Source organism: Lasiodiplodia theobromae, assembly GCF_012971845.1.
Source record: "Lasiodiplodia theobromae strain AM2As chromosome Unknown scaffold_10, whole genome shotgun sequence".
Classification (NCBI taxonomy): domain Eukaryota; kingdom Fungi; phylum Ascomycota; class Dothideomycetes; order Botryosphaeriales; family Botryosphaeriaceae; genus Lasiodiplodia; species Lasiodiplodia theobromae.
The window spans coordinates 564070-591634 of record NW_023336300.1 but is presented as its reverse complement, the minus strand read 5'-3'; the positions used below and the strand labels follow the sequence as shown (position 1 = coordinate 591634).

Sequence of the window (27565 nt, the reverse complement as noted above, 5' to 3'; positions counted from 1 at the left end):
GGTAAACTGCATTGTGCGAAATGATGGAGCGAATGTCAATTCATCGAAAAGTGTTCAAGCTAAGGAGCTGCCAGAGAGATCGATTTAAAGAACTCTCAGATCAAAGACGCGTTCGGGCCAGCGGGCACATGTTGCAATGTCGCAAGAGAGGCTACTGATCAGACCCTGAGGTCACATCTTCTGAGCAAGGTTAGCTGCCGCATGCGGAATAACAAGCCACGGGGAAAGTGAGCCTAATTGATGACATGTGGCGGGGGAAAACAGGCCCGCCTTGGCGAAGTCGATCCTGCGAATCTCTCAAGAGACGTTCTAGACGATGATTCGACTCCAACTTCTAAAATATCCTTCGTGCGACAGGGCCTGCTTGAAGGCGACCAGGGTTTAAACCTTAAAATGGCGAACTGCTCGGCGGCTATGCAGATGACATGTAATATTTCAGCATTCGGGCCGCAAGGAGGAAAACTATGAGGAACTGTTGAAATCGCCAGAACCAGGTGATATGGAGCGATCTTTGTTTCAGACAAGGGCTCCGATCGCGGCTAGGAGGATTATTGCCAGGCCAAAGGGCGATCCCAGGGATGATCCACACCACTATCTTCAGGGATCAGAGCAATCCCGCCAATGAGAGCGAGAGGGGAAGGCGGAATATATTCAACGCCGCGGGTCATCCAGCGAACGGACCAAGGCTCGAGATGCGTCGAACCGCTGCAAGCGGCGACGAATTCGTGTCTAAAGTAAGCCCAAGTCTCCAGAACATACCCACACATTCTGGAGACGAGCGAATGTCTCAGTGTGACGTTGGTCGTGGGGCATGTCCCCTGTAAGGCCTTCCAAGTTCGGATCTTTTCCCTCAACCTGAACGAGTCGACTTTGGGTCATGAATGCGAGCAAATCCTCGGCTGTGCTTACGCAGCCTGTGCAACGATTATGTGCCTCGGTTACCCTGGCATCCATGGATTGCTAAAACGTTGAAGCAACATTTCTTGTTGGTGTGGCGATCTACTTCGTGGTACATACAATCGCGTCTGGTCGTATCAATCACACTGTGGAGACCTTGACTGAGGGACCGTACAGATTCACTATATGCGTTTGGATTCATGGCGAAGGAACAATCATTTTAATCTAAAATTCAATAGATATGAGAGTAAAGTACCAGGTATGAGGGAAAGAAAACAAGGAAAGAACAGTTCTTAAGTGAATCCTGAGTGCGCTGGGCGCTATCCCCGGCTCTTGGGGTTGTTTTTGTCGATATTCATGGAAATGCTTTATGTTCTCGGCCAAGCCATCTTTTCCATGAAGTTATTACCCTTTCTCAGGCAGCTTATTTTCCGATAGTCACTCCTTCCTGTTTCACTGTGGTGGACAGTAGACATGTAACGCGTCAAGCGTGTATGCCGTCTGAAACCTCTCACGCACAGACACTCGGGCGGCTTGGGTTTTTACTTCCATCTAGTGATCGGGAAGAAGACGGGGACGGGGAAAGATACTGCCCCAGCTCATTAAAATCTCCTTGCACGTTCATGGCGGGGAGCACCATCCGTGTCATACCCGATCCTGGCTCATTGTCAGGGATTTAACGGCTTGCCCTTACAATTGTGCGTTGGGTGATTCGTGGATTCTTGTTACAGTTTTCTCCGGGCTTAGTACTATGAAGTTGACAGAGATGGGAAGACGGTGGTTTTCGTTTTTCTCGCAAGGGCTACGAGACATCATCGATCCGGTTAACGACGAGGTGATAAATAAAACATTGCAGGACAATGTACCACTCATTGTACCAGATAGCCTACCTATACATTATGATCAATTTTCGGCTTTTCTTATCAGCATAGCTCTCATAATATACGTACAAGGTCGCGTGGCAATCTATAATTGTTGCTGATTCGATTAATAGAAGAATACAGAAGATCATAGGCGTAACATTCGTCATCGTCCGACTCACTAATTCATGGGCCCATAATCCAGTTGCCCTTCCTACATCCCTCCATCCTCCTCATGAACTCGTCCACCCTCTCCACGATCCACCCACTCGTCATCTCTACACCATTCCAATCGGTTTCATCTGGCACCTCCCCCCGCCTCATCACTTCAGCCGTCCTGCACACTCCATCCCCTCTATCCTTTACCCAAGACCACTGGATGCACCTTTCTAACTTCTCGCATGCCTTCTTACACCCCTCCTTCCCTGTCTCCTGGCCCAACTCCTTCACCATCGCCGGCTGCAGAATATCCGGGCTGAAGTTATTCCAGTTCGCCTTCTCCGACACCCTCACATACGGCGCCACAAACTCCTCAAACACATGGTAATGCCTCATAACCATGTCCCACTCCTTCCTCTGAACCTCCCCAACATCCTCCTGATGCCGCCCCCTCATCCAGTCACCACCACCACCACCACCCTCAACCCTCCTCAAAAACTCCTGCTCAAACTCCCACATCTTCTCCACCCACCCGGGGCTCATGTGGTGCCACGTAACGACCGGATGGCACCAATGAAACTCGGTGTAGTCCAGCTTGTACGGCGTCTCGCCCTGCAGGATGGGGAAGCCCATGGTCAGCGGGACGTCGACGCTCTTCAGCGCCAGGGCGAGGACGAGGTCGCCCGCGAAGTTGTCGGCGGTGAGCGACGGGTAGACGTCCGGGTGCTCGGCGAGGTGGCCGACGAGGCGCTCGAGCGCGGCGCGGGACAGGATGAAGCCGGTGCCGCCGTGGGCGAAGGCCGATCCGCCGGCCCAGGTTTGGCCGCCTGTTGTTGGTGGTTAGCGGAGTTTTTTTTTTTCTCTTGTGGGTACTTTTGTGTAATAGTGGCTTCTGGGCTCTATGATGCTTCCCCCACGTCGAACTTTATGAAGTAGTATAGGGAAGAAAGGATTGAGTGAACAACAACGGCGACAGAGCCGGGGGAGGAGAAAAAGTTAAGGGAGAAGGAGGAGGCAGGGAAGAACAAACCTATATACCATGGTTTCTCCGGATCGAACCATTTCAGCCACCGCAATAGATTCGACCACACGAACGCAGTGTCCGCTTCCACGAACACAAACCACTTCGTGTGCGGCCCCGGCGCGGCTGCCAGCGCCTTCTCCATCAACGGCAGGAACTTCCACTTATCCAGCACCCATGCTTTGCTTCGCATTTCGGATGAATTGGCTATAATTTTGCCCAGATTGACGCCCTGCGCGTGCAATTCGTGCTGCAAGCGGTACAGTGCGAAGTCATCCGCGTTGGCGGTCTTGACCGACTCCGTGACGGAGTCAAGTGTGTCGTGCACATGGTGGCCGTCGACTTCCTCATCGACGTCGGAGAAGAGGACGTAATGCGGCACGCATCGTAGCGTCGTGTTGAAGTGGATGGGCAGCTTGGCGTGGGCTTCTGTTGCGCCCGTTTTCATGACGAGGAGGACGTCGGAGCCCGCATTGCCGGGGAGAGAGGAAGGACAGCCCGTCTGATTTCCTCCTGAGTGGAAAGAGCTGCCGATGGTGGCGCGGAAGTTGACATGTTCGACGTAGCTGCGCAGGATCAAAACTGAGAGAAGTAGGCAGGCCGCCGCTGTGACAACGAATGGCGCCTTTCGGCTTGACTGAGCCCCCTGCAATCCTCTCATATGTGGTTGTCGGTTAAAATGGATGGTCTCTAGAGTAATTTAAGTCCTACTGGGAAGAAGGAGGTGGCCCCGAATATACGGGCATTCTGAGTGTTTGGGGAATGCATTAATATCGGGGGGCTTTGTTGTGAAGAGTGCCACGCGGTTCGATAAGACGAGAATCCATCAGTGGCAACAGCTGCTTGCATTGCTTTAGGCTATTGCGAGCTGAGTGTCCCTTGGTTGTCTATAAGACATAGAGCGCAATAATTACCATCTCTCAGTCTAGACTCATGATAGGCGGGCTAGTACGATCATGATGGCATCTTAGCTTCCTCGTGGCTGTTCGGAAGCGTCGCTACAAACATCTAGATCGAAGCGACACGAAGCTAGGGATGCTTCTTTGTGTTGGGTCCAATCTGAGCGAATGTGGAATGTGGTTAGGAGCGAAGGGTCGAGAATGCATTCCCAATGCCATTCTAGGCTTAGCGCCTCGCGCCCTTGAAAACATATCCATCCAGTTTGTTAATACTGCAACTTACCTCTGCTCTTTGAGATGCAGCATGTTGGAAATATAAGGAGGAAATTCTGGAAGGCAGACAATTGTCCCTTCCTTGAGCGCTTTAATTACTGTAGGGTCTTTTGCGAAATACGATGGGGTTCTTGCAAATGGGATATTCGAAATGATTGATAGGACCCTGATTACGCTAAAGCGAAGGAGAGCCGATCCTGGTGTGGTGACTTCTCTCAGCCCTGTGGCTTTTTAATGGTTGGCTTCTTTGCCGGGTAAGCTACGCCACTTGTCAACCAAGTACCGCGGACCAGCCAACCGTTCACGAACAAACCAGGGTTACAAACTCAAAAAAAGAAAGTCATCTTCGATCATTGAATAAACGATCTATATGTTCGTTACTTGACGTTTCATGCTACTTTGTGGCACCATCCTGGGTCCGATCGGCAATCTTGTGGGAAAGTCCCCAGGAAGAAAAATCGCACATATTGCTGTTCGGCAACACTATTCCTTAGAAATCGTCCGAACACTGGGCAAGAGGCGTCGGATCTCGATGTAGGATGACCTTCTGATTAGTCATTCATGGAGATACTTCTTGCTGCGAAGACAGCATACCATACCACAACACTTTCCACTGTAACGAAAGGAACGAGGAAAGGTGAACTCCACATATGATGACTATATGCTACTGGGCCTTTTAAAGTAGAGATCTCAGCTCATACTAGGGTCAGGCGCGTTAGCAGAGATCTGCCAGCTGGAAACCGCTTAGGTATATTGCTGTGATGACTTACAAGTGCAGCAGATCTGAATATGAACACGGTCAAACCCCAAGAAACCCCTTTAAATTCCGTCAAACTCCGGAGAACACGATTCATAGTCGCTATTAAAAGGCTCTCGAAAGGAACCTCTCTGTGCCGCAACTCTCACCGTTGGAGGAAAGCTCGAGCCAGGCGGACCGGCCCGTGCACTTCTGTAATTTGACGCCTTCAAACGGTTCCAACCGTGTGACCCAAGCCGGATTTCGCCAGCGGGAATAAGGGAAGGTAGTGAGGATAGAAGAGAACCATGGGACACTGTTACTGAATTGCCGACCACGGGGGCTGGATTGCTACGATACTTCGCCCCTCCAGTAAGCTTCTTACACTCCTGAGCCACCTCCTGGGCCCAGCTCGCACGGACGTCGGCGAGCATGACAGGGCAATAGCCGGCCTGATATACAACAACCTTCCTCAAAGTGCGGGATTATGCCGACGACACGCCGTTGCAACTGCATCCGGCCAGTTCAACTTGGCCCAGCTCCACAAAAGGGCGAATTGGGTCGCATCATGGACCAATTTTAGGGGGCACGCATTTCCCCGGAAGCGATCACGAACTGCTTGGCATTCGGGAGGATTCTTTTTCGTTTCCATCTCGTTTCATGTTTCTGTTTCGGGATGATCGGATCGTTATCATCATCAACATCATTGGCCGTCTTCGAGCATGCGCCTGCGCTCCAGCTCGGCGTCGAGGTCTTCGAGCGTCAAGGGCACCTTACGCCTTCCCCATTTCGCTTTCTCTTCCGAAGCAAAGCCGGGCATACTGATCATGGCGACGACGAGAAAACCGAGTTCTTCACGATCAGTGTCGAAGACCTCCCACCACGGCTCGCCGGGTAGCTTGACGCCGACGTCGCGGGCGGCAAGGTAGACGGCGGCGGTGGCGAGCTGCGGGGGCTGGTGGGTCAGATAAGGCAGCTGGGGGCTCAGGAGGGCTGTGTTCAGGTGGGCGAAGGCACGCCTTGCGAGCTCGGTGCCGGGGCTGCCGTCGCCTTCGAAGGCGATTCCGAGGGCCTGAAGGTAGTTGATGACGAGAGTGTAGGGCAGGGCGACGTGCGTGTCGAATGCGAGCACGCGCAGCACGTGAGCTTCGGTCTTCATCAACAGGGCGCGCAGAGCGTGGTAGGTTCCCTCGCTAACGAAGTAGGTTTCTGGATCCACGGGCTCCTGGTGCAATTTTTCAGGATCCACATAGGTGGACGGGAGCGAGTCCAGGAACTGGTAGGTGTTGATAACAGCCCTTGGCGGCCTCGGGTAGGCGGAGAGCTTGGCGACGGTGTAGAGAGCAGCAGCGGAGACATCCTGATTGCATGAGCAAATTGGGGGTTCGGAGTGGAGTGTCACGTGGGGGTACCTTGGCGCCGTAGTCCTTCAGACTGCCGCCTTCGGGACCGATCCAGAAGCGAGTGTAGACGACGATGGCCTGGGCGACGATGTCCTGCGGCAGGCGCAGTAGGATGCCGGCGGCCTGTGTGAGGCGCTGGCCAGCGAATCGGATCGAATCCTCGAGGTCGGGCGGGATGCCGTCGAGCTGCGAGCCGGACTGGGCCAGCTGGTCGGGGGTGGCCAGCGGGTTGGACAGGTGCGAGGGGTGCTGGGGCGCCATGTCGGACATTGCAGTGTGTTGCGGGCGCAAAGGAAGGCGCTTCAGGTGAGGTCGCTTCTGCTGGAGGTCGCGTTCCTGGCGCGTGGGACGCCCAGAGAGAGCTTGGCGAAATTGGCACCAACCGCGCTGCGAATTCTCCGCCCGCAACCCTCCTCTCATCACCACTGCCGCCGCACCCATGCACCGCCAACGGCTGCGATGCCTGTCGCGAACGTCATCGGCGATTCTGGACGCGGCTCTGCGCTCGGCATCTGGCGCACTGGCGCAGGCGGCTACGCTGGCGGCCCCCAGAAGTTGTGTAAACCTGAGACAAGCTCGGCCACGAGGCCCAGAGCGGCATCCTAAGCGACCCAGGGGCCGAGTCGCGACAGCCTCCCCGCCGACGTGCGCACGGAGATGGGGCAGGGGCGCGGCATAGCTGTTTGAAAACACCAGCCGAGCAGAACAAGGCCGAGCCTGGATCGCCAGCCGCCCACTCGGCGCCCTCCGGCTTGACCGCATGCCGCTCGGTACCGCAGTCGACGAAACGTCCCTGCCCGTTTGCTGCGTCTGATCACCCCCAGGTGCCTGCCTGCGATAGGGACGCCGAGTAGCTATATTTGAGCCCGCTGCTGCCCCAATGCCTTCCCTTCTCTCACCACCAAGGCTAGCCATCCTTTGCTTTTGACTTGCGCTCTCCGGTCTGTGACCACCACCACATTCTTTTCCACCATCCATTCGTTCTTCCGGTACAGGTACCTGGACACCACAGTCTCTTCTCGCTGAACCTCAGTCAATCTCTACAACAACAACATCAATCAAAATGTCTGCCAAGTACATTGCCGCCCTCCCCATCCTGGCCTCGGTCGTCGCCGGCCACGGCTTCGTCACCAGCCCCCAGCCCCGTATGCCTGGTGATGCCATGGCCGCCGCTTGCGGTCAGCAGGTCTACAACAACCAGAAGTCCGACAACTACGGCAACATCCAGGGCGAGCTCCAGGTTGCCAGCTCCCAGAGCGACTACGATGCCGCCAAGTGCGACATCTGGCTCTGCAAGGGCTACAAGCTCGACGACAACAAGGACAACGTCCAGACCTACACCCCTGGCCAGACCATCAACTTCAAGGTCGACGTCCGTGCCCCCCACACTGGTGTCGCCAACGTCTCCATCGTCGACACTGCCTCCAACAGCGTCATCGGCTCTGCCCTGAAGAGCTGGGATGTCTACGCCTCCACCGAGACCGGTGTCAAGTCCACTGACACCGCCTTCGACATCACCATGCCCTCCGACCTTGGCAGCCAGTGCGCCACCGCCGGTGACTGCGTTATCCAGTGGTACTGGTACGCCGAGTCCATCGACCAGACCTACGAGTCCTGCGTCGACTTCACCATGAGCGGCTCCGGCTCTTCCTCTGGCAGCTCGGGCTCCGCCTCCGCTTCCACCTCCGCTGCCGCCGCTGCCACCTCCAAGGTCGCCGTCGCCGCCGCTGAGCCCAGCTCCACCCTGGCCACCTCCGTCGCCGCCTCCACCCCCACCACCACCGCCGCCGCTTCCTCTGGCAACAGCAAGCTCGCTCAGGAGATCGCCGCCGCTTTCCCCGCCAGCGTCCTGACCAAGACCCTCCCCGCCACCCCCACCGGCACCTCTGGCGTCATCCCCGAGCAGTCCCTGCCCGAGGGCACCACTGTCCAGGACCTCGTTGACTGGTTCGCCGAGCTCGTCTCCAGCATCGAGTCTTCCTCCTCCCAGAAGGTCCGCCGTCACGCCCGTGACCTCCGCGCTTAAACGCCCGGATCGAGCACCGTGACTGTATACATTCCTGATAGAGTTGTAGAAAAGAAGGGTTTCTTGTAGCCCGTTAAAGACTTTGTATTTCAGCGAGGTGGATTTGGATGCCCACACAAATCTTTTATTCAATGTACAAAATATATGGCTTTGCCTTTTCGTCAAAACTTCTCTGATCTTGAGCTGTGATTTCCATCTTCGCAAACATGTTCACTTGCCAATGTTCCTGAATTACGTCTGCCGACCGGGGTGTCACAACGCTAAATGAAACAGCTGGCTTGAGCTGTGATAAGCGGGACTCGTAAGCTTTCCAAAGAAAGCTTTGCTTTGCTCCGACGTCCGCTGCATGCCACTACTGACCAGGGACGTGGATCAGGCCACCAACGTTTTTCTCCACCCCTCATCCTTGCATGCAAATCAATCCCAAACCCATGGCGTGCTCGAGGCTCCAAGTGGAAAGCACGCTTTTTTCTCCGCTCATCCGCTTACAAAATCAACAATTTGCTTCCACGCTGAACATCTGGTTTCCATCCATATGTTGCATGCAATTCTACCCGCCGAAAACCTGTCAGCTGTTTCAGCTACCGCGTGTCATGAGTTCTGCGACAACGCTGGTCTGAAACTCTTGGGAAACACTTAACGCTCCATGCAGGCAGCACCGACTGTTATAGGCAGGAATTATGGCAAACACATATAGTAGGCGATAAGACGCGTCAGACGACCGGTAGCTGTCGTGAAACCCGACCCGCATGTTTGAAAACAAAGGGGAATGCGTGCCGCTGACTGCTCTGGTCCACGGCACAGAGATGACTGCTGACGTGGACGTGCATCGCGTTCCCCGTCATTCTAACGGGTGGTTTATTAAATAGTGTGGGGTATCAATGTAGTTCCGAGAAGACGTGCGTGGCCCTTCCAGTTGCAAATGGGACTGCGTCTCAACATGGAACATCGTATGCTGAGTGGCGGGGGAGAAGCGAATCTCTATGCGGCCGCAAAGTTTGCACCAGTCTCCAGCGAACGGCCTATAAGCAAACCAAGTATTCTTTGTTTTCATTCTCATCGGAACAATCTATTCCAAGGAAAGTGCCGTCTGATAGGCACTTCTAAATGACCACTGTTCCTTTTTCCTTCAGCCCCCCATATCCTATGAAGCAGAAAAGAAAATTTCCATCATATTATTTGGGCGTTTGATCCTCAGCATTACTCAATGCTTAAAGTCTTCAAAAACCCTGCATGATGCATAACGTCAGTGAGCGTGGTTAAGGACACTGTCTCATTTAGCACGCCTAGAAGACCACAATGACATGAAACCCATACCCACCAGGAGCGAAAAAGACAGTATCTCTTGTTTGACGATAGACAACTGAGGTATCGTCGTTGGCTTTCGGGAATGAAGGAAATGACCCTTAAATGATTCATTTATAAAGCGTATGACCTTCACACTACGCAGATTTTTCGCCGGCAGAAGACTGATAGCAGTCAGCTGAAGGGAAATACAGCTGGGTGCAGGAGATGCCTTCTTGTCAGTTGAGTGGCATCAAATCCGCTTTTTGCCACTTCTTTAAAGTGTGCTCAGTGCTCGATGTTGAACGCAGCATTTGAAGCACAAACGCAAAGCTGCTTCCACATGATTTTTCCGACATACAGTACTCTTTTCCTCGCGGATACGCTTGCAGTGGCTGCTGTCTTACGCGCGGTGCGGAAAATGTATCCAGCAATTTCTCTCTTTTGCCTTCACAAGACTTAGAGCAGAGGCATCATCTGCCACAGATGCAAGATATAATCAAGTCGTTAGGTTAATCGTGTATCAAAAGCTTCCTAAAACGATTCACTTCATCATCCCGTGCATCTCTCACTTCGCAATATGGTACATCTAAAGAACCCCTAACGAGTGCGACAGTTCTCTGGTGGCTCACTGCGAGGATATCTTCGCTTCTCTCGAGTAGAAATGAAGTCTACACTGCTGCTGTCGAAGTATTGATGTATGTCCTTTAAATATGCTCTGCTCATCTATCGAGCACATGCTTCCAGATTTTTTAGCCTTGTGGGTGACGCCTGACATTCACAAGCTTTACGACACAACTTAGCAGTTACATCTGTTGAGAAGCAGCTGCTACTAAAATTCCCCGACATCTATTGAACCCCCCTTTACTCTGCTATCACTAGCTTCGTTTTGACATAACTGGGAATAATAACTAAGAAATGGATTTAGGACAACACCATATACTCCGCCGGCGGCTCTTTTCGAGGCTCATTTACACAAGTGCCCGGCCCTCAGAGCTATCTGGCACATTGCGACCTCCCACTCCTTACGGTCCAACAAAAGATGAAGCGTAAAACTGAAAAGTGAGAGGCTACCACCAACTTGCTTCCTTGCCCAACCGCATCATTCGTGACTAATGATGCCCTCCCTCCATACATCATGATGCTGGTCATCACCAACTTGGCCAACATACCACGCTCTCCCACAGTCACTCTCAAAGGGCGCGTTATCGTAGACCACTTCCCAGCCAAGGCCACGACCCAGAGTAGAATCCTTCACGAGACTTACTCCTCACAAGCCGGGCAGCGGCTGCTCCATTGTCGTGCAAAAGTACGATCAGGCCAGCGAAGAGCTACGCTTTTATACCTGGAAATCAAGCTGTTTCCGGATTTCAACTTTGATGATCACAAGATCCAACCTGAACCACGCGCATCACGAGTACGCAGGCAAGCAGCTGCCGCACATCATGCTCTCAAATCGAGCACATGTCCTTGCAAAACAAAAGATACACTGGTCGCAGAAACACAACATAATCAACACTGTGGGTAATATTCGCAACATTAAACAAGGGCGTGTGGGTGTCTGTAAAAGGTGGTGTATGTTATATCAGTTCTCATTTCCCTTGACCCATCCTCCCATGCTCGCTCCAACCGATCACCGTGACCTTCCTCCAACTCTCTGCCCTTGGAATGGCGTCCAACTTCAAGAGGCCGCCACTTTCATTCGTTATCCTTTGATCGCTCGATTGCCCAACTGCCCAACCCCCCTTTGACAGCGCCATAAGGCACCTTGGATCTTCTCTCATCGGCTGAACCGAAATTCACATCTACTCCAACCATTGCGTCTACTCCCCCCCACCAGATTCGAACGAAGGAGGTTGATCCCTTCGACATCATTCAGAACAATCCATTGCGCCTAGACTCACTTCGGCTGCGTAACAACGCCCTCGTAGTCTCTCGAGGCGATGTAATCGAGGGTCCGCTGGAAGTGCTTGCGCGGGTTCTCCAAGCTAGCCGTATTCTCGTTGGTGTTGAGATTGGAGTGGATTAGCTCGATGAGGCCATTGAGGTACTTGGTGGTCACCTATTATCATGGAAGTTAGCAGACGCACCTCATTGAGGCACTGTGATAGAGTACTTACAGCCTCGTTCTCCTGGTCGAAGTAGTAGACGTAACGGTTAAGGATTTCAACAAAGAGCTCAACGCTGACCGCCGCATCCATGCATGCATCAGCCACCCTGAGAGCACGCTGCAGGCATTCAAGTACACGCTTGCCATCACGGTAGAGCTGTTTTTGTTAGTTTTTGGATCAAAAAACAATTGAATGGCTGGTACACTTACGTCCTTGGGGTCTTCTTCGTTGAGAGCCCTGATCTCGGTGGCCCACCACAGGTGACTTGCCAAGTAGACGGCGCGGCACTGATCCGGCTTCTTGAGCAGCTTGCTACCGTGCAAGGCACACTTAGTGATTAGGGTATCGTAATTATCTCTGCTGAAATTCCTCGTTGTGTGCAGGCTGCCAGCGATGATGCAAACAGCCTGGAACTGCGCGCGGCTATCGCTGATGGCTTCCTCGTATATGGTGAAAGCCTGCGCAAAAAACTCGTATGCAATCTCCTCGTGGCCAGTCTGGTCAGCGACCTGGCCGCAGGCGACGAACAACCGGAGCGACAAATCAGCTGAACCGGCAACACGGGCGTAGAGAGTGCTGAGGAGGGAGTGGGCAAATTTGTAAAGTGCCGACGATTGTGAGTTCCAGTTGTCATCAAAATGCTCGCGTGCCTTGAACCTCCTGGCGAGCTTGAGAGATGAGGTGATGAGTGCGGGTGTGGTGTACTTGACGCGCTCGCTGCCTTCGCTGAATGCCTTGCGAGCGGCCTGGAGAAGCTTGAATTGGGTATCATTGTCGGAGCCTTGGATGAGGTGCACTATCCGCGCGAGCCATCCTTGCTCTTCGATCGTCTCGTCCGTCTCCATACCCTTCCTCTGCAAAGGACCACCGGGGTAGCCGGTAGGTTGTTGAGCGCCTTCCTTGATGAGAACCTTGAGGATCTCCAGCACAGACTCCAGATTCTCGACAGTAGAGATTTTGGTTTGGTTCCTAAGCAAACTCCGAGCAACCTCACCAGCAACCGCTCTTCTGGTCGGGTAAGGTTGAGAATGCAGAAGAGGTACAAAGTTGGGGAGAGCGAGTGCGGTGAATAGAGAAAGGTATGCCTTGAGAGGCGCAAGAAGAAGGTTGAGAATGTTGGATTGGGAAGCTTGCGAGTGGAGGTCGGCGCTGTTGGCGTATTGTGCGACCCTCTCGTTCGCAAAGTCAAGAACGCGGTCGACGTAGTCCAGGCGATCAGGGTAGATGCTTAATGCGAGGTTCGCGAGAGAAACGAGAAGAGCAATGGTATCTTGAATTGGCAGCCGTGCCATCTTGACCAGTGCGGCAACTTGCTCGTAGAAGATCTCGAAGAGCTTGACATTCTCCGGAATGCCACGATGTTTCTTAATCTCGCCATCAACAGCCGTAGCTTCGGTCTCCGCTGTCGCTTCCGACGGGGCGACTGCGGTGGACTCTGAAGGAGCGATGGATTCGTCCTCGCCCTCCTCGTGGTCCGCCTCGCCATTTTCGCCGTTTTGTTGCTTTGATGGCTCCGTGGCCTTCGCCTCCTTCGATATCCGCAGCTGCTCGAGAAGTTTGGCACAAGCTTCTTCCTCGATTTGTTTCCGCTGTTCGGGGGTCTCGGCATCGGCTTCTCTGCCTGCATACGCAGATAGTCTGTCCATCAAGCTGATGACAATGGCCTTCACATTGACGTGTGGGTTAAGCCTAGCGGTGGCGGAGAGGAACTGGTCGAGGGTGTGGAGGTGGAACTCGTCGGGGAAGACCTGGATGATAACTTCTGGCCAGTTAGCGCGAGAATCAGTTCCATTTTGGTGATGCTAACTCACCGTCAAGCAGGTACTCTTGCGCGAGAACATCCCGACACTGGACAACCTGCTCCAGGAGCGGACCCAGGATTTTCTTGTAATTCTCCAAGTCGACCAGCTGGCTCAGACGGACCAGATTGCTTCCGACCAGCAACTGCAGCTCTTGTCTCTCCTTGGTCCGCTGCTCCCGTTCCCGCGAATGACCTTGGTGTTGTAGCCGCACCCAAAGCTTGTTCATCTCGACAAAATTGGTGAGGATGAAGCTGATGGAATCCTGAAGGTTGCCCTCAGGGCCATCGCCATCGCCGGTAGGGAGGTGGTCGCGGGCCTGACCCGACAGGTAGTAGCGGAGGAAAAGGCCGCGAACGGGGTGCTGCACACCGCGGCTCATCTCCATCATGTCCTTCATGATCTCCTTGACGGGCGCATCCTCAATGGCCATGTATACGGTACCGACGGTGATCATGAGGTACAGACGTGGGATGATGTTGCCGGCATATTGCACGAGCTCGTACAGGTCGGCAAGGTGGTTGACGGGGTGGTTGTCGCGAAGGTAGACGGAGAGATAGCGCAGCGCATCGAAGACGGCCATGTACAGCTCGTAGTATTGCTTGGGGCCGAGGCTGCTGGTGCGCAGTTCTGAGACAAGGGTCGAGCTGCAGGTAGACGTGGTCAGCAAGAAGCTATGGCAAAGATGCGATGCGGGGGAGGGGCTTGTTACCAGCATTTGAGCGCGTCCATGAGCTTCCCCGGAGTCTCCAGGCACCGCCGCATGAGCATCGTCTGCTGGCGCACGACGCCCAAGGCATCCTCCAGCAGGCGCGACTGGTCTTCCACGGGCGGAGGCGACGCCATTGCTGCGATCGAGGTGGGATGGTGGCGTGTGACTGGTGGATGTTGTCGTGGGTGTCGGCCTAGATGCTGATGATGCCGCTCGGTTGGCGACGTCGTCCCCTCGAACTGTGGCTGTGATTGGCGGTGCATCCGCTGGGCGTGCGCAAGGTCGCCCACCACAACCGGGGCCGTTCCACGGCTTCGCACGCGCAGGGACCGCATATTAAGTTTTTGGAGAACTGTATTGATTCGCCTGCACTACAGTATGTACTCAGATGCAAGAAGTTATGTGTTCTGTTCCTGCCCGAATGCACTACTCCTGGTGGGCAGCTGCTGCGCTGCGCCACGCTTTCCCGAAACAGAAGCCCTCATGCTGCCATCATGTCGCAACTATCCGTCCTCTCTCGTTCGTTGTATTAAAAGTTTTTACAGTCTAAGTATTGTTTCAAGAAGTGAAGAAGTTAAGTAAGATAGAAAGAATAGGTCTGCCGACTTCAACGCATTCCGGTTGCATGAACGACGTTCAGACTCGATACCCTCCAGCAAATCCAGCAGCTGGAGTCAAAGGTACATATGATCGTGGTGCTCACGACGGACTGACTGTCGGAAAGGTCTTGATGGCATACGACGTGTGCCACATGCCGTTATCGTAGTACGATGTCGTATCCGTTTGGGTTGCTGTGACAGTAACCACTGAAGGAGGAAGCGTAACAACGCTGACAGAGATGGAGGTGTTGTGTGCAGTGGTGGGGGACGCGACGATAGTGGTTGTGTAGACCACAGTCTGAGTGATGGAAGGCGCTGGATGTTGGGTCTCCGTGACAACTATAGTTGTATCCTGGGTGTACACAACCGTCTCGGTGGGTGAGACAGTCGTCGGTTCTGCAACGGTCTTGGTAGTGACCGATTGCGCCGCTTCCGAGGTAGACGGGGAGCCTCCATCCACGTTGACTACTGAGTAGGATTTCGCTGGTGCTCTGCGCTGGAGGTCTTGGACCTCGCTCGCGCCATCGATGCTCGATGTGCCATCAACGTTGATGACAGCATATGCTCGCGACCTGACTGGCGCTCGGGCGTCACCGCGCTGGCTGTCGATTGCTTCAAAAGGCAGCGCTGATGTGAGCCCAACTGCAAGTAGGCCCAAGTAGGCGAATCGGATGGGAGAGCGCATGATCACCAGTAGTAGTGGACAGTGCGAAAGTTTGTTTTTGGCGGTGTAGATCGAGTAAGGATATACAAAGGGAGTAAGAGGAGGCGTTAGCACGGTCGATCGCGTGCGTGCTTGAGAAATGTGGAGATGATGAAGGTTTCGTGCATGCAGAATAAAGCAAAATGGCAGAAGAACGTGCGAAGTTGCCCAGGACACATGCCTGCCATCTTCATTGGATTTTTGGGAGGCTGGGTGGTTGGTACCTGCGGGTGGCTGGCGCGAGGCTGGTTAACAAAACCCGGCGCTGGACTTCGCTTATTCCCGACGCTAAGCCCTACGACCCAGCATCCCCAGAACCTTCACATGCCCCCGCCTTTGCTATTTTGAAGTGGCCAGGTCTAGAGAAACCCCCTCTACTGCTGTCTTTACTTTTGGACAACCACCAGGAACCTTGGATTCTAGTGGCAACGGTGGTTGCACGAGCTGGCCTGCCAAGACCTTTGGAACGCACAGGCGTGTTATGATGTCACTTCTCGAATACCTATACCCATGCTGAACAAACCTCTATACAAATTACACAACATGTTTGATTTGTCTCAGCAGTCCATGCAAGAGGCCTCCTTAATAGTCATAGAATCCCTTGCCGCTCTTCTTCCCGAGCCAGCCGGCATCAACCATCTTCCTCAACAGTACAGCTGGCCGGTATTTGCTGTCGCCGGTCTCTTCGTACAGCACCCGCATAATCGCTAGACAGGTGTCGAGGCCAATAAAGTCAGCAAGCTGTAGCGGACCCATGGGAACATTTGTCCCGTTCTTCATGATTGCATCAATGTCCTCTTTTCCTCCCACACCAGTCTCCAAGCAGATGACGGCCTCATTGATATAAGGCATCAGGATTCGGTTGGCCAAGAAGCCAGGAGAGTCTGCAGACTTCGATGGGATCTTTCCCATCTTCTTGCACAGCTCAATGGCAGTATCGATGGTGTCCTGAGAGGTCTGCAGACCAGTGATGATTTCCACTCCCTTCTGAATCGGCACCGGGTTCATGAAATGGGTGCTTATAACTCGCGAAGGAGCGGACAAGTCTGTCGGATCTTTCGTTGTGGCAGCCGCGATTTTCGTGATCGAGATCGAGGATGTGTTTGTCGCGAGGATGGCGTGCGAGGGGCAGACCTGTGCGAGCTGGGCAAATATCTTGGATTTGAGGTCTGGGATTTCCTACATGAATGTGAGTCATGGACATATGAAGGGGATCAGAAGCATTCACTCACAGGGACGGCCTCGATGACAAAATCGACGTCGGAAAGATCGTCCAACTTGGTACTCGAGCTCAGGCGCCCTCTTGTTGCCGCAGCATCGTCTTGAGAGATCCTCTGCTTTCCCACATCCTTCTCAAGGAGTTTGTCTGGCTTCTGCGTCAGAGCTGAGATAGCAGTGGATTTATTACGCGGGAGCAGTACCGGCAAACTTTAAGCCTTTATCGATGGAGGCTTGCGAGTTATCAATAATTTTGACAGGGATTTGAGCCTTTTGTGCTGCGACAAGTGCAATACCAAGGCCCTATAGTGATTAAAGTCAACATGGTAGCAATTGAAGGAAAAGAGAGCTTGAAGCTAACCATCTGTCCCGCACCGAGAACACCAAGCTTCTTAACCTCGGCAGCAGCAGCTGTCGCCGGGGTAGAGCTAAAGTTGCGCAGTTGCGAGAGAGTCGTGCGGCGCGCCGCATAGCGTGATGCCGCTAAGAAAGACATGGTGCAGTGAGGGGAGCTGCAGGATGCGTGGTGGGGTGAATGAAGGTGGAGAGGTAAGGTTCCCCAGAACCTGGGGAGCTTCCATGTGAGGCCGATGGCAGCCGTCACCTCGGCTTAACGTCTAGCGCACGGGTCGGACACGGGCTTGGCGCGGCGACGCGTTGCGACGCGCTAGTTGCCCGGTCGCGTCGTCCGACACGGCCACCATTTCGCGTCTGTGGAAAGTGCTGAGCGCCGACGCAGACATTCCGCCAGCAACCACAACCATGAGCCTCGACGACTGGGTCTCGCGCGACACCGTCGATCCTGAGGTTCGCGCGCATGTCTACAGTCTTGTCTCAGCAGTAAGTCCCCAACCGCACGCGGCACAAGCAAGCTACTAAATCATCGACAGGTTGGTGGCTCCAGTATCGAGTTTGAGGGTCGCTACGTGCTTGGAGACGATGCGCTTGCCTGTTTGAAAGATATCCGCCGATGGCTGCGACTATACGACCAGCGATTGAATCGACATGATGTGGCGAGATGCTTGGCTGAGGCAGATGTGGTCAAGGGAGACCTTTGCGAAATTCTGGCGCTTTGGACCGAGGAGCGGATGAATGACACTCTCAAGCGCAAGGCTGCTCTGGCCGCGAGTGGGTGATCCGCCCCAATGCTTTCAGAACGAAGCTGACTTTTATCAGTGGAGGTGCTGGTCCCAATTACCTGGCCTCTGCAGCTCGATCAGGACGAAGCGACTGTCAATCACCATCGACACATCCCCTACCTCCAGCTCGCGCAAACCAAGTACAAGAGAGTGATAATGCAACACCATGCCAAAACTCTTCGCACTGCCGTACGATTAGCTCTCCCTTCCATGGCAGAGCCCCGACGCGAGAGAAGCAATCGTGACAATGGCATCATCTCGATCGTGCTCTACTTTTTTCGGAATATTGCCCTCATCACACACCCTCCAAACCTTCCCGAAGACGATAATCAGGCGGAGATTTCTCGATCGGCTACAATCGATGCATTCCACTATCAGGATATCTTCCAGGTGTTGCTGACAGTGGCCTCCAGCATTGGAGACGAATTCGTCGATCAAGATGTCATTGTGCTGGAAATTCTGTTCCATCTACTGAAAGGCGTCGACGTCGAGAAGCTATTCATGGAGGAGGAGAAGCTGGCCAGCTCCAACACCAACGATTTGAGGGAACTCATTCAGAAGGAAAAGGCCATGCTTGCAAGTTACGCAAAACATGCACCAACCAGACACAATCGCTTTGGAACTATGATTTGGGTCAAGAGGGATGACGAAAAAGTCTCCACGGTTTCAGGGCAGGATGTGCTTGCGAGCAATGAGAGGAGCCTGCAGAAGATGGACAAGACGAAAAAATGGAACAAACCCAAGCACACCGGAAAGAAGAAGAACAGCGATCTTTCGTTCGATGAATTCGACAAAAAGGTCCCCCTTGACAAGTCCGCGCGGAAACACCTTAAGACTTTCGTCGAAGAGTTCCTGGATTCATCCTTCAACCCCTTGTTCACCCACCTGAGGAAAGCCATCGAGAATGAAGCTGACCGCGTGCTTATGGAAACTCATCCGAGACAATTCTGCTACCTAATCTCATGGTTCCTGAAGGCCGAGTGTGCGCGCCGCGCGAAGGCCAAAAAGGCTGCTCAGAAGACGGGCTCCACTACGGCCACTCCAGAAGATGAAAGCTTCGCTTTGATTGCCTCGGTGATGAACCAAGAGACTTTCATTCTCTTAAACAGATTCATGCAGCTCGGTCTGGATAGCAAGTCATGGCAAGATTTGAATGCAGCTATGAAATGCTTCACGCAAATCCTCCAGACAGTCCAGGAAATGTCAGAATCTGCCTTGGAAGACGACCAGGAAATCGCCGAAAACATTCAAAACCGTATTTTCTACGAAGAGACGACTCATGATCGTATGGTCACGTTACTGCGGAGCTACAAGGATCAAGGACTGGGATACTTGGATGCTTGCACTGAGTTAGCACATGTCTTCATACGAATGCTCGAGCGCTATTCCAAGCAAAATGTTGATCTCCAGGTTCGAAGCCGTAGGCGAGCGCGCAAGAAGGCCAAGGCAGTTGCACAAGCCAACGGTGACGGGGAGATCGAGGATCAAGGTGATGGAGAAGATGATGTCGTTGCGGCTCATCGAGCGACTTCTGAGAGGAAGTTCGACTTTGCTCGGTTTCAAGCCCGTTTCACCACTCAGGGCTGTATCGATACTTTTGTGGCCTTCACTCGATATTACAACGACCTCAATGTCGAACAGCTGAAACGCGCCCATCGCTTCTTTTACCGTGTCGCCTTCAAACTGGAGATGGGAATTATGCTGTACCGCGTCGACATCATCTCTCTTTTCAATAAGATAATCAAAGGCCCGGAGGGTCTTGATAAATCTTTGCCCATCTTCAAAGAGTGGGAAGAACTTGTGAAACAGATCTTCCGCCGTTGCATCAAAAAAGTTCAGGAGCGACCAGAACTTGTTGTCGAGATGCTTTTCAGCAAGATCCCGGCAACTACCTATTATCTCGAGCATGGCCACGACAAGGAAGTCACGACGAGAATACCAAGGCCGCCGGCTGAACTTGAGGTGAAGGGAGACTTAGACAAGAACGGTCAAATCGGAGTCGCCGTGTCTCTTCTCATCAATCAGAACAAGTCAGACCATTTGGCGTGGGTCAAGAAAACTCTGTCATCTGCAGCTGAAGAGCGTAGTGCATGGGAGCAAGAGCAAGCAGCGCGCAAAGCTTCGACGGAGTCTTCTGGGGACCAGGTTGCCCCTTCGATAGAGGAAGATACTGCGCCATCAATTACCGTGAAACCAGATAACGAGGAACGCCGCATTGCCTTGTTCAAAGACAACAAGCTGCGCTTACTCCTCAAGACTGTTGGGTTCATGAGATTGGGTCTTGATGAAGATCAGGATGCTAACTGGATCATTCCTCCCTCCCTCAGCTCTGACGAACTTCGAGAAAGTGAACAAGCCATTCAACAAACGGAGTGGGAGCCACCAAGCTTTGGCGAAGACAAGTCAGCCGAAGACATGATCCGTACAAAGCGACAACGCGTTGCCCTCCGTGGCGATACTGACGACGAAGATGACGGTCCTGACGCTCTGGATGATGAAGAGCTGTTTCCAGCAGGCGGCCCAACCGCTCGCCGATCCGACGCTTTGGAAGAGCTTAAAAAGAAGAGGACTCGGAGAAAGAGGACAGCTAGCGAAGAGCCAGATGACGAAGAAAAGGAAAGGAAGAGGGAAGCACGTCGTCAAAAGGAATTGGAGAAGAGACAGAAGATAAAGAGCGCTCTGTTTGTTCATTCGTCAGATGAGGACACGGATGAAGAAGCAGACAGAGAATTTTTCGCTGCTGAGGAGGAGAGGAGGAAGAAGACGGCAGGGAAAATCACCAGGGCCCTCATCAGCGCTCAGATTCAGGACACGGCAAGCAAGAAGAGGAAGTCTACGGCAGCAAGCAAAAAGAGCAGGAAGAAGCGGAAGGGATCTGAATCTGACAGTGAAGGAACTCATACCGGCCTGGGCAGCCGTTCCTCGTCGGAGGAACCCGTCAGCCGGCTAAGAATCGTTAGCGATGACGAGGAAGAGGAAGCTGTTGATACACCCCTGTCATCTCAGCATGGCTCGAAGGATACTGCCAAGGAACAGCCTACAGAGGCGTCGGCCAGTGCAGCAAAGACCACGCAGGATGTCGAGATGCAGGAGGCCGATGACGATGATGAGGACGAGGACGTTCCAGCCCGTAAGCCCGTGCGGAGGAACAACGTTCGCGCAGGTTTCTTGATTGACAGCGACTCTGAATAGCGGAACACCAAGGCTTTGGGGCGCAATTGGCGTTATGCGGGGGCTCACATGGCAATGTGGCATTAGGCGGGGAACAGTTTAGGCGTTCGGGCAGAGTTGGAAGAATTCACATTTGGTCTAGCTATGGTAGTGTGCAACAGGAGCTAGCGGGATACTGGTACGTAGTCGATTCGTATTCCGACTTTGCCGGACCGACCAAGGACTAAGACATGGAAGATTGCGATGACGCGAGATCTCGGTCAGCTCTGCTTGGCCGTCTCGACACAATGTCTGTGGCGGATTCCTGTGCGGAAACAGGGCAGGGTCCGGAAACGCGGCAGAATGGAAATTATTATTCTCCGTCATTCACCCCACAATTCAGACGGTGCGGGGCTATGCGGCTATCGAGCGCAATGCTTGCGTGCTCCCGCGATTGCCAGGGCACGCTATTATGATACTAGCCTTACGCCATAGTTGCCATGCATGCTACGGAACAAGCGGCGCGGCACTACCGTATCGAGATGCTGAATCCTGTTATTCCCTGCTTCAGATCCGGAAGATGCGTAAACGCGCAGATCCGGCGCCGGATCAGGTTCGTCGGAACGCCACACCGTGATGTCACTTGTCGTGAACGTGCAGCGGGTGGGTCCCACAACAGGAAGCGATCGGCGAATCAAGCTTCTCCAGCCACTCACTACGCCGTCCCTTCCGCGAGCGTTGTGGCGCACATCTGGCGCCTGTTTGTTTGCTTTCTCCAACATGCAATCGCCTTGACGTCAGGATTGCGCCTGCCGCGTATATAATACAACAGCTCTGCGTGGTCTGGAGCACCATCATCAACCACAACAACTCAACCACTCCACTACACTCACGATCTGAACACCGTTTCTCCTACGAATTTCCTGAGATACCCAGCAACACAAACAAAACCCAACAACATGTCTTCTCACACTGGCGAGTCCACCGGCAGCGGCATCAGGGGTGCCGCCAGCGCTGTGCATGGTAAGTCCACTTTTCACTTTCAACATCCTCCACCAACATGCCTTAGGTCTTGGAGAGACCATCCGCGGTACCATCAACACTGCAGCCGACAGCGCCGTTGGTAGCGATCCCTCCAAGAACCAGGCGATCAGGGATCGCGGTGTTGACGAGATCAACACGGGTCGCTACCACGGCACCGGTGCTGGTGTCACTCCCGCCGACACGGCTGCTGAGCGTCACAACCGCGCCGCCCAGGGCGAGTATCCCAGCACAACATCGACTGGCCTGGGCAGCAGCACTCACAGTACGCGTTGAGCCCCCCTCAACTGCACTTTGTACATATCATCATCACAACACATGACTTGCAATTTCACTCGGAATAAAAATAATAACACCTTGTTGCAGACCCCACCACCACTACCCACAGCGGAGCCTACGACACTGCTGGCACCACCGGCTACGGCAACCCTCAGTCGACCAACGCTGGCCCACATGGTTCGAATATCGCCAACAAGGCAGACCCTCGTGTAGACTCCGACCTTGATAGCCACCGCAACACCGGCGCTGGCTACGGCAGCACTACCAGCGGCTATGGCAACACCACCGGCACTGGATATGGCAACACTACCGGCACTGGATACGGCAACGCCAGCAGCACTACGGGATCGACTCAATATGATGACCCCCGTTCCTCCAACCATGGCCCTCACTCTTCGAACATCGCCAACAAGGTCGACCCTCGTGTTGATTCTGACTTCGACAACCGCGCTAGGACTGGCAACCAGACTGGTGCTGCTGCTGGCCCTCACAGCTCCAACCTTGCAAACAAGGCCGATCCCCGTGTCGACTCTGACCGTGACCACCGCCGCGGCAGCGCTGCGACGGCTGGCCTGCAGCCTACTGGTGGTTTGAGCGGCGGCACCAGCCGTCAGGACCTCGAGGGCATTAACCCCACCGAGATCAAGGGTGGCTACACCACTGCTGAGACCACCACCGGCCACAGCGGCCATGGCGGCAGCACTGGCCTCTCCGGCGTCCACGAGTCGCACGTTGGCAACAACCCCAGCTCCACCAACCATGGCCCGCACAGCTCCAAGATTGCCAACAAGCTTGACCCCCGCGTTGACTCGGACGCTGACAACCGCGCTCGCACCGGTAACCAAACTGGTGCTGCTGCTGGTCCGCACAGCTCCAACCTGGCCAACAAGGCTGACCCGCGTGTTGACTCCGACCTTGACAACCGCGCCCACCGTGGCACCGGCACTACTACCGACACTTACGGCTCTACCGGCTCCACTGGTGCCTACGGCTCGACCGGCTCGGCTGGCTACGGCAACACTTCGACCAACCACGGCACGCACGACTCCAACCTCGCCAACAAGGCCGATCCGCGTTTCGACTCAGATCTCGACAACCGTGCCCGCACCGGCAACCAAACCGGCGCTGCTGCCGGCCCGCACAGCTCGAACTTGGCCAACAAGGCTGACCCCCGCGTTGACTCTGACCGTGACAACCGTGCTGCCCACCACGGCACCACCACTGGTACCACTGGCACCGGCACCGGCTACACGGACACCACCTCCAAGCATGCCAGGAGCGACAGTGCTACCCACACCGACGCTACTCACGACTCTCACCCCAGCCACGGCACCGGTCTCGTGGGTAAGGTGCTCGACAAGGTCGACCCTCGCGTCAAGAACGCTTAAATGTCTTCACACGACACTTATGAGTTTACGATGGCTTGTATGATTTGCTACGGATGATGGAAGGGATGATTAGGCATGAAGTAGTAATTGTTGTAATACCCGATTATTGCCTAAGTAGTTGAATTGATAAGGATCATGTTAAATTCGAGTGCGAATATACTGAAGATGTGACAATAATTTGAGAGTGAATAACTTCAGTGCTTGACAGCTTCAGAATAACCTTCCCAAGATCTACTACATTCGCAAATGTAAAGTATCCATGGTGTGTGTCGTCAGCCCTACCATTCGCCTTTACGCTCGGCAGTGAATGTGCTGGCTACCTTTCAAAAGAATTCCACTGAAGTAGTTCAGATGCTTCCCTTGCATAGCTGTGCTTCCTTCCGCTAGTGAACTTATGCAGGCAGACAACCTCCAAGAGACTTGTACTGCCAAGAAACGAGGTTCAAGTCATTACACATTCGCTCCTGCCCCCAGAAAGCCTCAGCACACACGACCTTTCTTATTTCACCCTTCCACAAACCCGCACCGAAGTGAGCAGGGCCGACCAACCCAGGGCCAACCGGCCCCCCGAAGGCCCCAGAAATGCCACCCAGCCGCGCCGTCATCTACCCCATCGCCATTGCCGGCCCCAGTTTACCGGTAGCAACATCACCTCCGTCGCAACGGCGCTGTCCTCAAAGCTGACGTCGCTTTACAGAGTCGGTCGCCGCCGATGCCGCCGCGCTGGCCGCCCGCGAAGAGACGTTTTGGCAGCTGGTGCGACGCGTCCTGCGCCAGGTCGACGACGGCTACACCACCGAGGCCACGGCTGTGAACGCCGTGCGCGAGGCGGCCGAGACGTACAAGGTTGCGTTCCCCGATGACGCGGAGCGCTTTGCGAGGGAGGAGGGTGGGCAGACTGCTCGTGAGTAGACTCGTTTTTTTTCACTCTGGGGGCTACGTCTTGAGTGGCTGCCGGGATGAAGTTCTGACCGCGTATGTAGAATTTCGTCATCTACAGCGTGCTATGCAGGCCCGCGATGAGAGGGCGTCCGAGAATCCGCCTCAATAGACGCGGGTATGATATGATTGGTGCGAGGCTTTGGATGAAGCATGGGAATGGGTAGCTGCTTTGCAGATTGCGGCTCCGTATTATTCGATATTGTTAGTTGGTCAAGACCGTGGCTACTCCACAGGAAGAAATATGCGAGCAGAGCTAGGATACAGCCGGTGATAGTGAGGTGAAGTCAGATAACACGAGCTTCTTCTGCTCGATTTGTAGCTTCCGAACGCAATCCCAGAGGACCTTCGCATGTGCACGTGAGGTGAGTGATTGCCCGCTCAACCTGGCTCACACCGCACGTGCCAAGAAATGGAGATAGGCAGCATGAAAGCTACTCTGCGCGCTTCCATTGCTACCGTTCCTCAACCCCACCCTTGACTCAAGCCATCGCCTCACCCTACGGGCAGGCGCAAGGCTTCCATCACACGCCCTCTTGTAAGTAACCTTTCTTCCGCTCCAAATCTTCTGCTTCATCTGCTACGAAGCCTTCGACAAAGGATCCAGCAACTGTCTTTTAGCGACAGCTTCACCATTGGTCTTTCGCTCAAGCTTTTCATGCACGTCGCTTACTTTCTTCTTTGATTTTAGTGCAGGAAGTCGCAGGAGCTTCGCAGCCTGTGGCATATTCCTCTTCCGCAGATCTCGGCGCAGGGCTCCGTGTCAACCATGGCGTCGACCACCAACGATGGAGGCGAGATGACGGCCGTTTCTGCGCCGACCGATAAAGCCATCGTCACCTCTTCCGGAACCAAAACCTTTCACCTCCCGACCGAACAAACTCGCGACATTCCATCTCGGCGTCCCAGGGAGATCTTCGACTTCATGGCACTCACTGGCGAACTCCGCAACGCCATCTACCAGGCCGTCATCGATACCATGGCGACAACGCCCGACAACCCTATCGCACTAATTCCGGAGACTAATTGTATTAGAAGGTATGATTTCTGGTTGAAAAAAGATACCGACTGTTATCGCAAAATCAGCGGCTACTGGAGTGACGATGAAGACTTGGATCGTATTCCCATGGAAGAGCTAGTTGAGATCGGGCGCATCTCGAAGCTGAGGATGAACTTGGCCACCTGCCGCCTAGGAGAGGTTTCGCGCCAAATTCGATCCGAGTTCGTGCCCATGCTCTTGGGTAGCTTGCACTTCCGCATCTGCGCGTGCCTGTGGGGCGACCCAGGCTCTCAATCAATTATCCAAGCACCTGTTCACCAGCTTTCCGGCATGATCCATCATCTCGATTACTACACGCATCTCTTACCTCCGCAAAAACCGAGTCTTCGTGAGCTTTCCGACCTCTTGGACGCCCTGTTGAGTATTCGCTTCAATGGAGAACTCAAAATTGTCGGTTTCTACGATGAGACGTCTCTGGTCCTGGATTGCTTCGATACTTTCTGCGCAAGTGTGCGTGAGGGTGAAAGTAGGACCAGAGCTTACAAGAAGGCTTTTGAGGTGGTGCTCCGACGCCATGAGCTCTTTGGTGGGCTGAGCATCCCGTTGGGTCACTGCGAGCAGACCTTGGCCTTTCGTTTCGATTGCAACGAGTTCTTGGACGAATATGTGCAGACTCAAACGATTGGTCCAGCTTCTTCCCATAGACGCTCAGCAAGTTCTCCACTATAGAGAATCAACGACGATGGTACCGAGATTCGCTAGACTCATGGGATTCCAAGGGATCCACCACTAGACCAGTAGTTCACGCACTTGAATCGGCGTATGTGGACTGCCTCTGGATGATGTAAGGATTTAAAACTCATACGTGGAGAGAAACACAGGTTATGATATTTTGCATTGCACATGGCTTCCAACAGCCCATAGTCGCGGAGACTTTCATAAGGATAAACTTGAGGGGAAAATACTCAAGAAAGTCATGTTATATTCAATTGCTCTGCAGTTCTCGCAGCGAGAGAATCAAATAGGCCGATGAAATTCATTTTCCTTCCAGCTTCTAATGCTCTTCCGTACTCAGATCAATTTTCGCTAAGGCTGTATGCTGCCAATGCGCCATAATCAGAGCCATCCACATATAACTAAGCACACCAATATTTGACTAAAAAGCATGAGCATACATACAGGGTTCCATTATGACTGACAGTCTGCCCTGATTGGCGTTGATATGCTCTGGAACCTGTCACCCGACACTGAGCTAAGAAATCAATAATGTTCAAACCTGTCTGGCCATACTATTCGCAAAGGTTTCTCTTTGGTTAGTTTCGGTACCTAAGAGGATCAGCAGCAAGGTTTTGTTGGGTAACAGGCTGAGAAGCTAACTGCTTAAAGATCGGCAAAGATATACCAACATCACACACATGTGTAATCACGTAGCGGAGTGGCTAAAAAGAAATAATTGGGATCATCGCCAAGTAAGCATGATGAAGCAGTCTCATGGGATTGGTGTCACAAATGGTGAATCATCGGCTGCTCACAGTAATACTGTGGTTTCATGCAGCGCACAAGCGTCAAAGACGTTCACATGTTGCGAACCGCAAATTGAGACTGATAGATAAGACTTTAACATGATTGGACATGTTCTCTTGGATCCACTCGGCTGCACATTAGGATTCCGAACAAAAAGAAAGAATACGAAATTTCCGGTCAATCTCAGCCCGGAGATGCGGGCGGTTGGAGGCCTTGCAAATCACCTCTCGCCTTTTTAGTTTGAGGCTTACTGTTTCTCCGCGCTTTCCAGAGCCTTGCAGCTGGTTGCGGGGAACGTGGTTCGATAATCCAGGGCCAGAAGGTCGGTGGCACAAGTCAGCCAGCCACCCCCGCCAATCTGCGATTACTGAGCGTCATTGTGTAACCCGACAAGCCGTTTCGTGA

The 27565-nt window shown here is 53.5% G+C and overlaps 9 protein-coding genes across 9 annotated transcripts; 4 read left to right on the top strand and 5 right to left on the bottom strand.

Annotated features, from left to right (window-relative positions):
• Positions 1-1943: 1943 nt before the first annotated feature.
• Positions 1944-3598, bottom strand: LTHEOB_3970 (Glycosyltransferase family 31; the record flags this gene model as incomplete). Its single annotated transcript, XM_035512952.1, has 2 exons — positions 1944-2743; positions 2947-3598. 2 exons carry the CDS (start codon positions 3596-3598, stop codon positions 1944-1946), a joined length of 1452 nt encoding a protein of 483 aa, XP_035375363.1.
• A 1950-nt stretch (positions 3599-5548) lies between these two features.
• LTHEOB_3969 (Cyclin domain-containing protein) lies at positions 5549-6518 on the bottom strand (the record flags this gene model as incomplete). Its single annotated transcript, XM_035512950.1, has 2 exons — positions 5549-6205; positions 6258-6518. The coding sequence occupies 2 exons, from the start codon at positions 6516-6518 to the stop codon at positions 5549-5551; spliced, it is 918 nt and encodes a 305-aa protein (XP_035375362.1).
• Positions 6519-7311: 793 nt separating this feature from the next.
• LTHEOB_3968 (Chitin binding protein) lies at positions 7312-8274 on the top strand (the record flags this gene model as incomplete). Its single annotated transcript, XM_035512949.1, has 1 exon — positions 7312-8274. The coding sequence occupies one exon, from the start codon at positions 7312-7314 to the stop codon at positions 8272-8274; it is 963 nt and encodes a 320-aa protein (XP_035375361.1).
• Positions 8275-11458: 3184 nt separating this feature from the next.
• Positions 11459-14314, bottom strand: LTHEOB_3967 (Vacuolar protein sorting-associated protein 35; the record flags this gene model as incomplete). The annotated part of the gene is made up of 5 exons (XM_035512948.1): positions 11459-11620; positions 11679-11825; positions 11879-13428; positions 13481-14115; positions 14181-14314. 5 exons carry the CDS (start codon positions 14312-14314, stop codon positions 11459-11461), a joined length of 2628 nt encoding a protein of 875 aa, XP_035375360.1.
• A 565-nt stretch (positions 14315-14879) lies between these two features.
• On the bottom strand, positions 14880-15464 carry LTHEOB_3966 (Carbohydrate binding family 6; the record flags this gene model as incomplete). Its single annotated transcript, XM_035512947.1, has 1 exon — positions 14880-15464. The coding sequence occupies one exon, from the start codon at positions 15462-15464 to the stop codon at positions 14880-14882; it is 585 nt and encodes a 194-aa protein (XP_035375359.1).
• A 600-nt stretch (positions 15465-16064) lies between these two features.
• Positions 16065-17196, bottom strand: LTHEOB_3965 (Fatty acid oxidation complex subunit alpha; the record flags this gene model as incomplete). Its single annotated transcript, XM_035512946.1, has 4 exons — positions 16065-16661; positions 16715-16848; positions 16904-17003; positions 17062-17196. 4 exons carry the CDS (start codon positions 17194-17196, stop codon positions 16065-16067), a joined length of 966 nt encoding a protein of 321 aa, XP_035375358.1.
• A 266-nt stretch (positions 17197-17462) lies between these two features.
• LTHEOB_3964 (DNA repair protein) lies at positions 17463-21031 on the top strand (the record flags this gene model as incomplete). Its single annotated transcript, XM_035512945.1, has 3 exons — positions 17463-17540; positions 17591-17828; positions 17877-21031. The coding sequence occupies 3 exons, from the start codon at positions 17463-17465 to the stop codon at positions 21029-21031; spliced, it is 3471 nt and encodes a 1156-aa protein (XP_035375357.1).
• A 917-nt stretch (positions 21032-21948) lies between these two features.
• On the top strand, positions 21949-23697 carry LTHEOB_3963 (Period circadian protein; the record flags this gene model as incomplete). The annotated part of the gene is made up of 3 exons (XM_035512944.1): positions 21949-22012; positions 22059-22295; positions 22397-23697. 3 exons carry the CDS (start codon positions 21949-21951, stop codon positions 23695-23697), a joined length of 1602 nt encoding a protein of 533 aa, XP_035375356.1.
• A 582-nt stretch (positions 23698-24279) lies between these two features.
• On the top strand, positions 24280-26365 carry LTHEOB_3962 (uncharacterized protein; the record flags this gene model as incomplete). The annotated part of the gene is made up of 5 exons (XM_035512943.1): positions 24280-24328; positions 24395-24601; positions 24959-25001; positions 25147-25174; positions 25328-26365. The coding sequence occupies 5 exons, from the start codon at positions 24280-24282 to the stop codon at positions 26363-26365; spliced, it is 1365 nt and encodes a 454-aa protein (XP_035375355.1).
• Positions 26366-27565: the final 1200 nt, after the last annotated feature.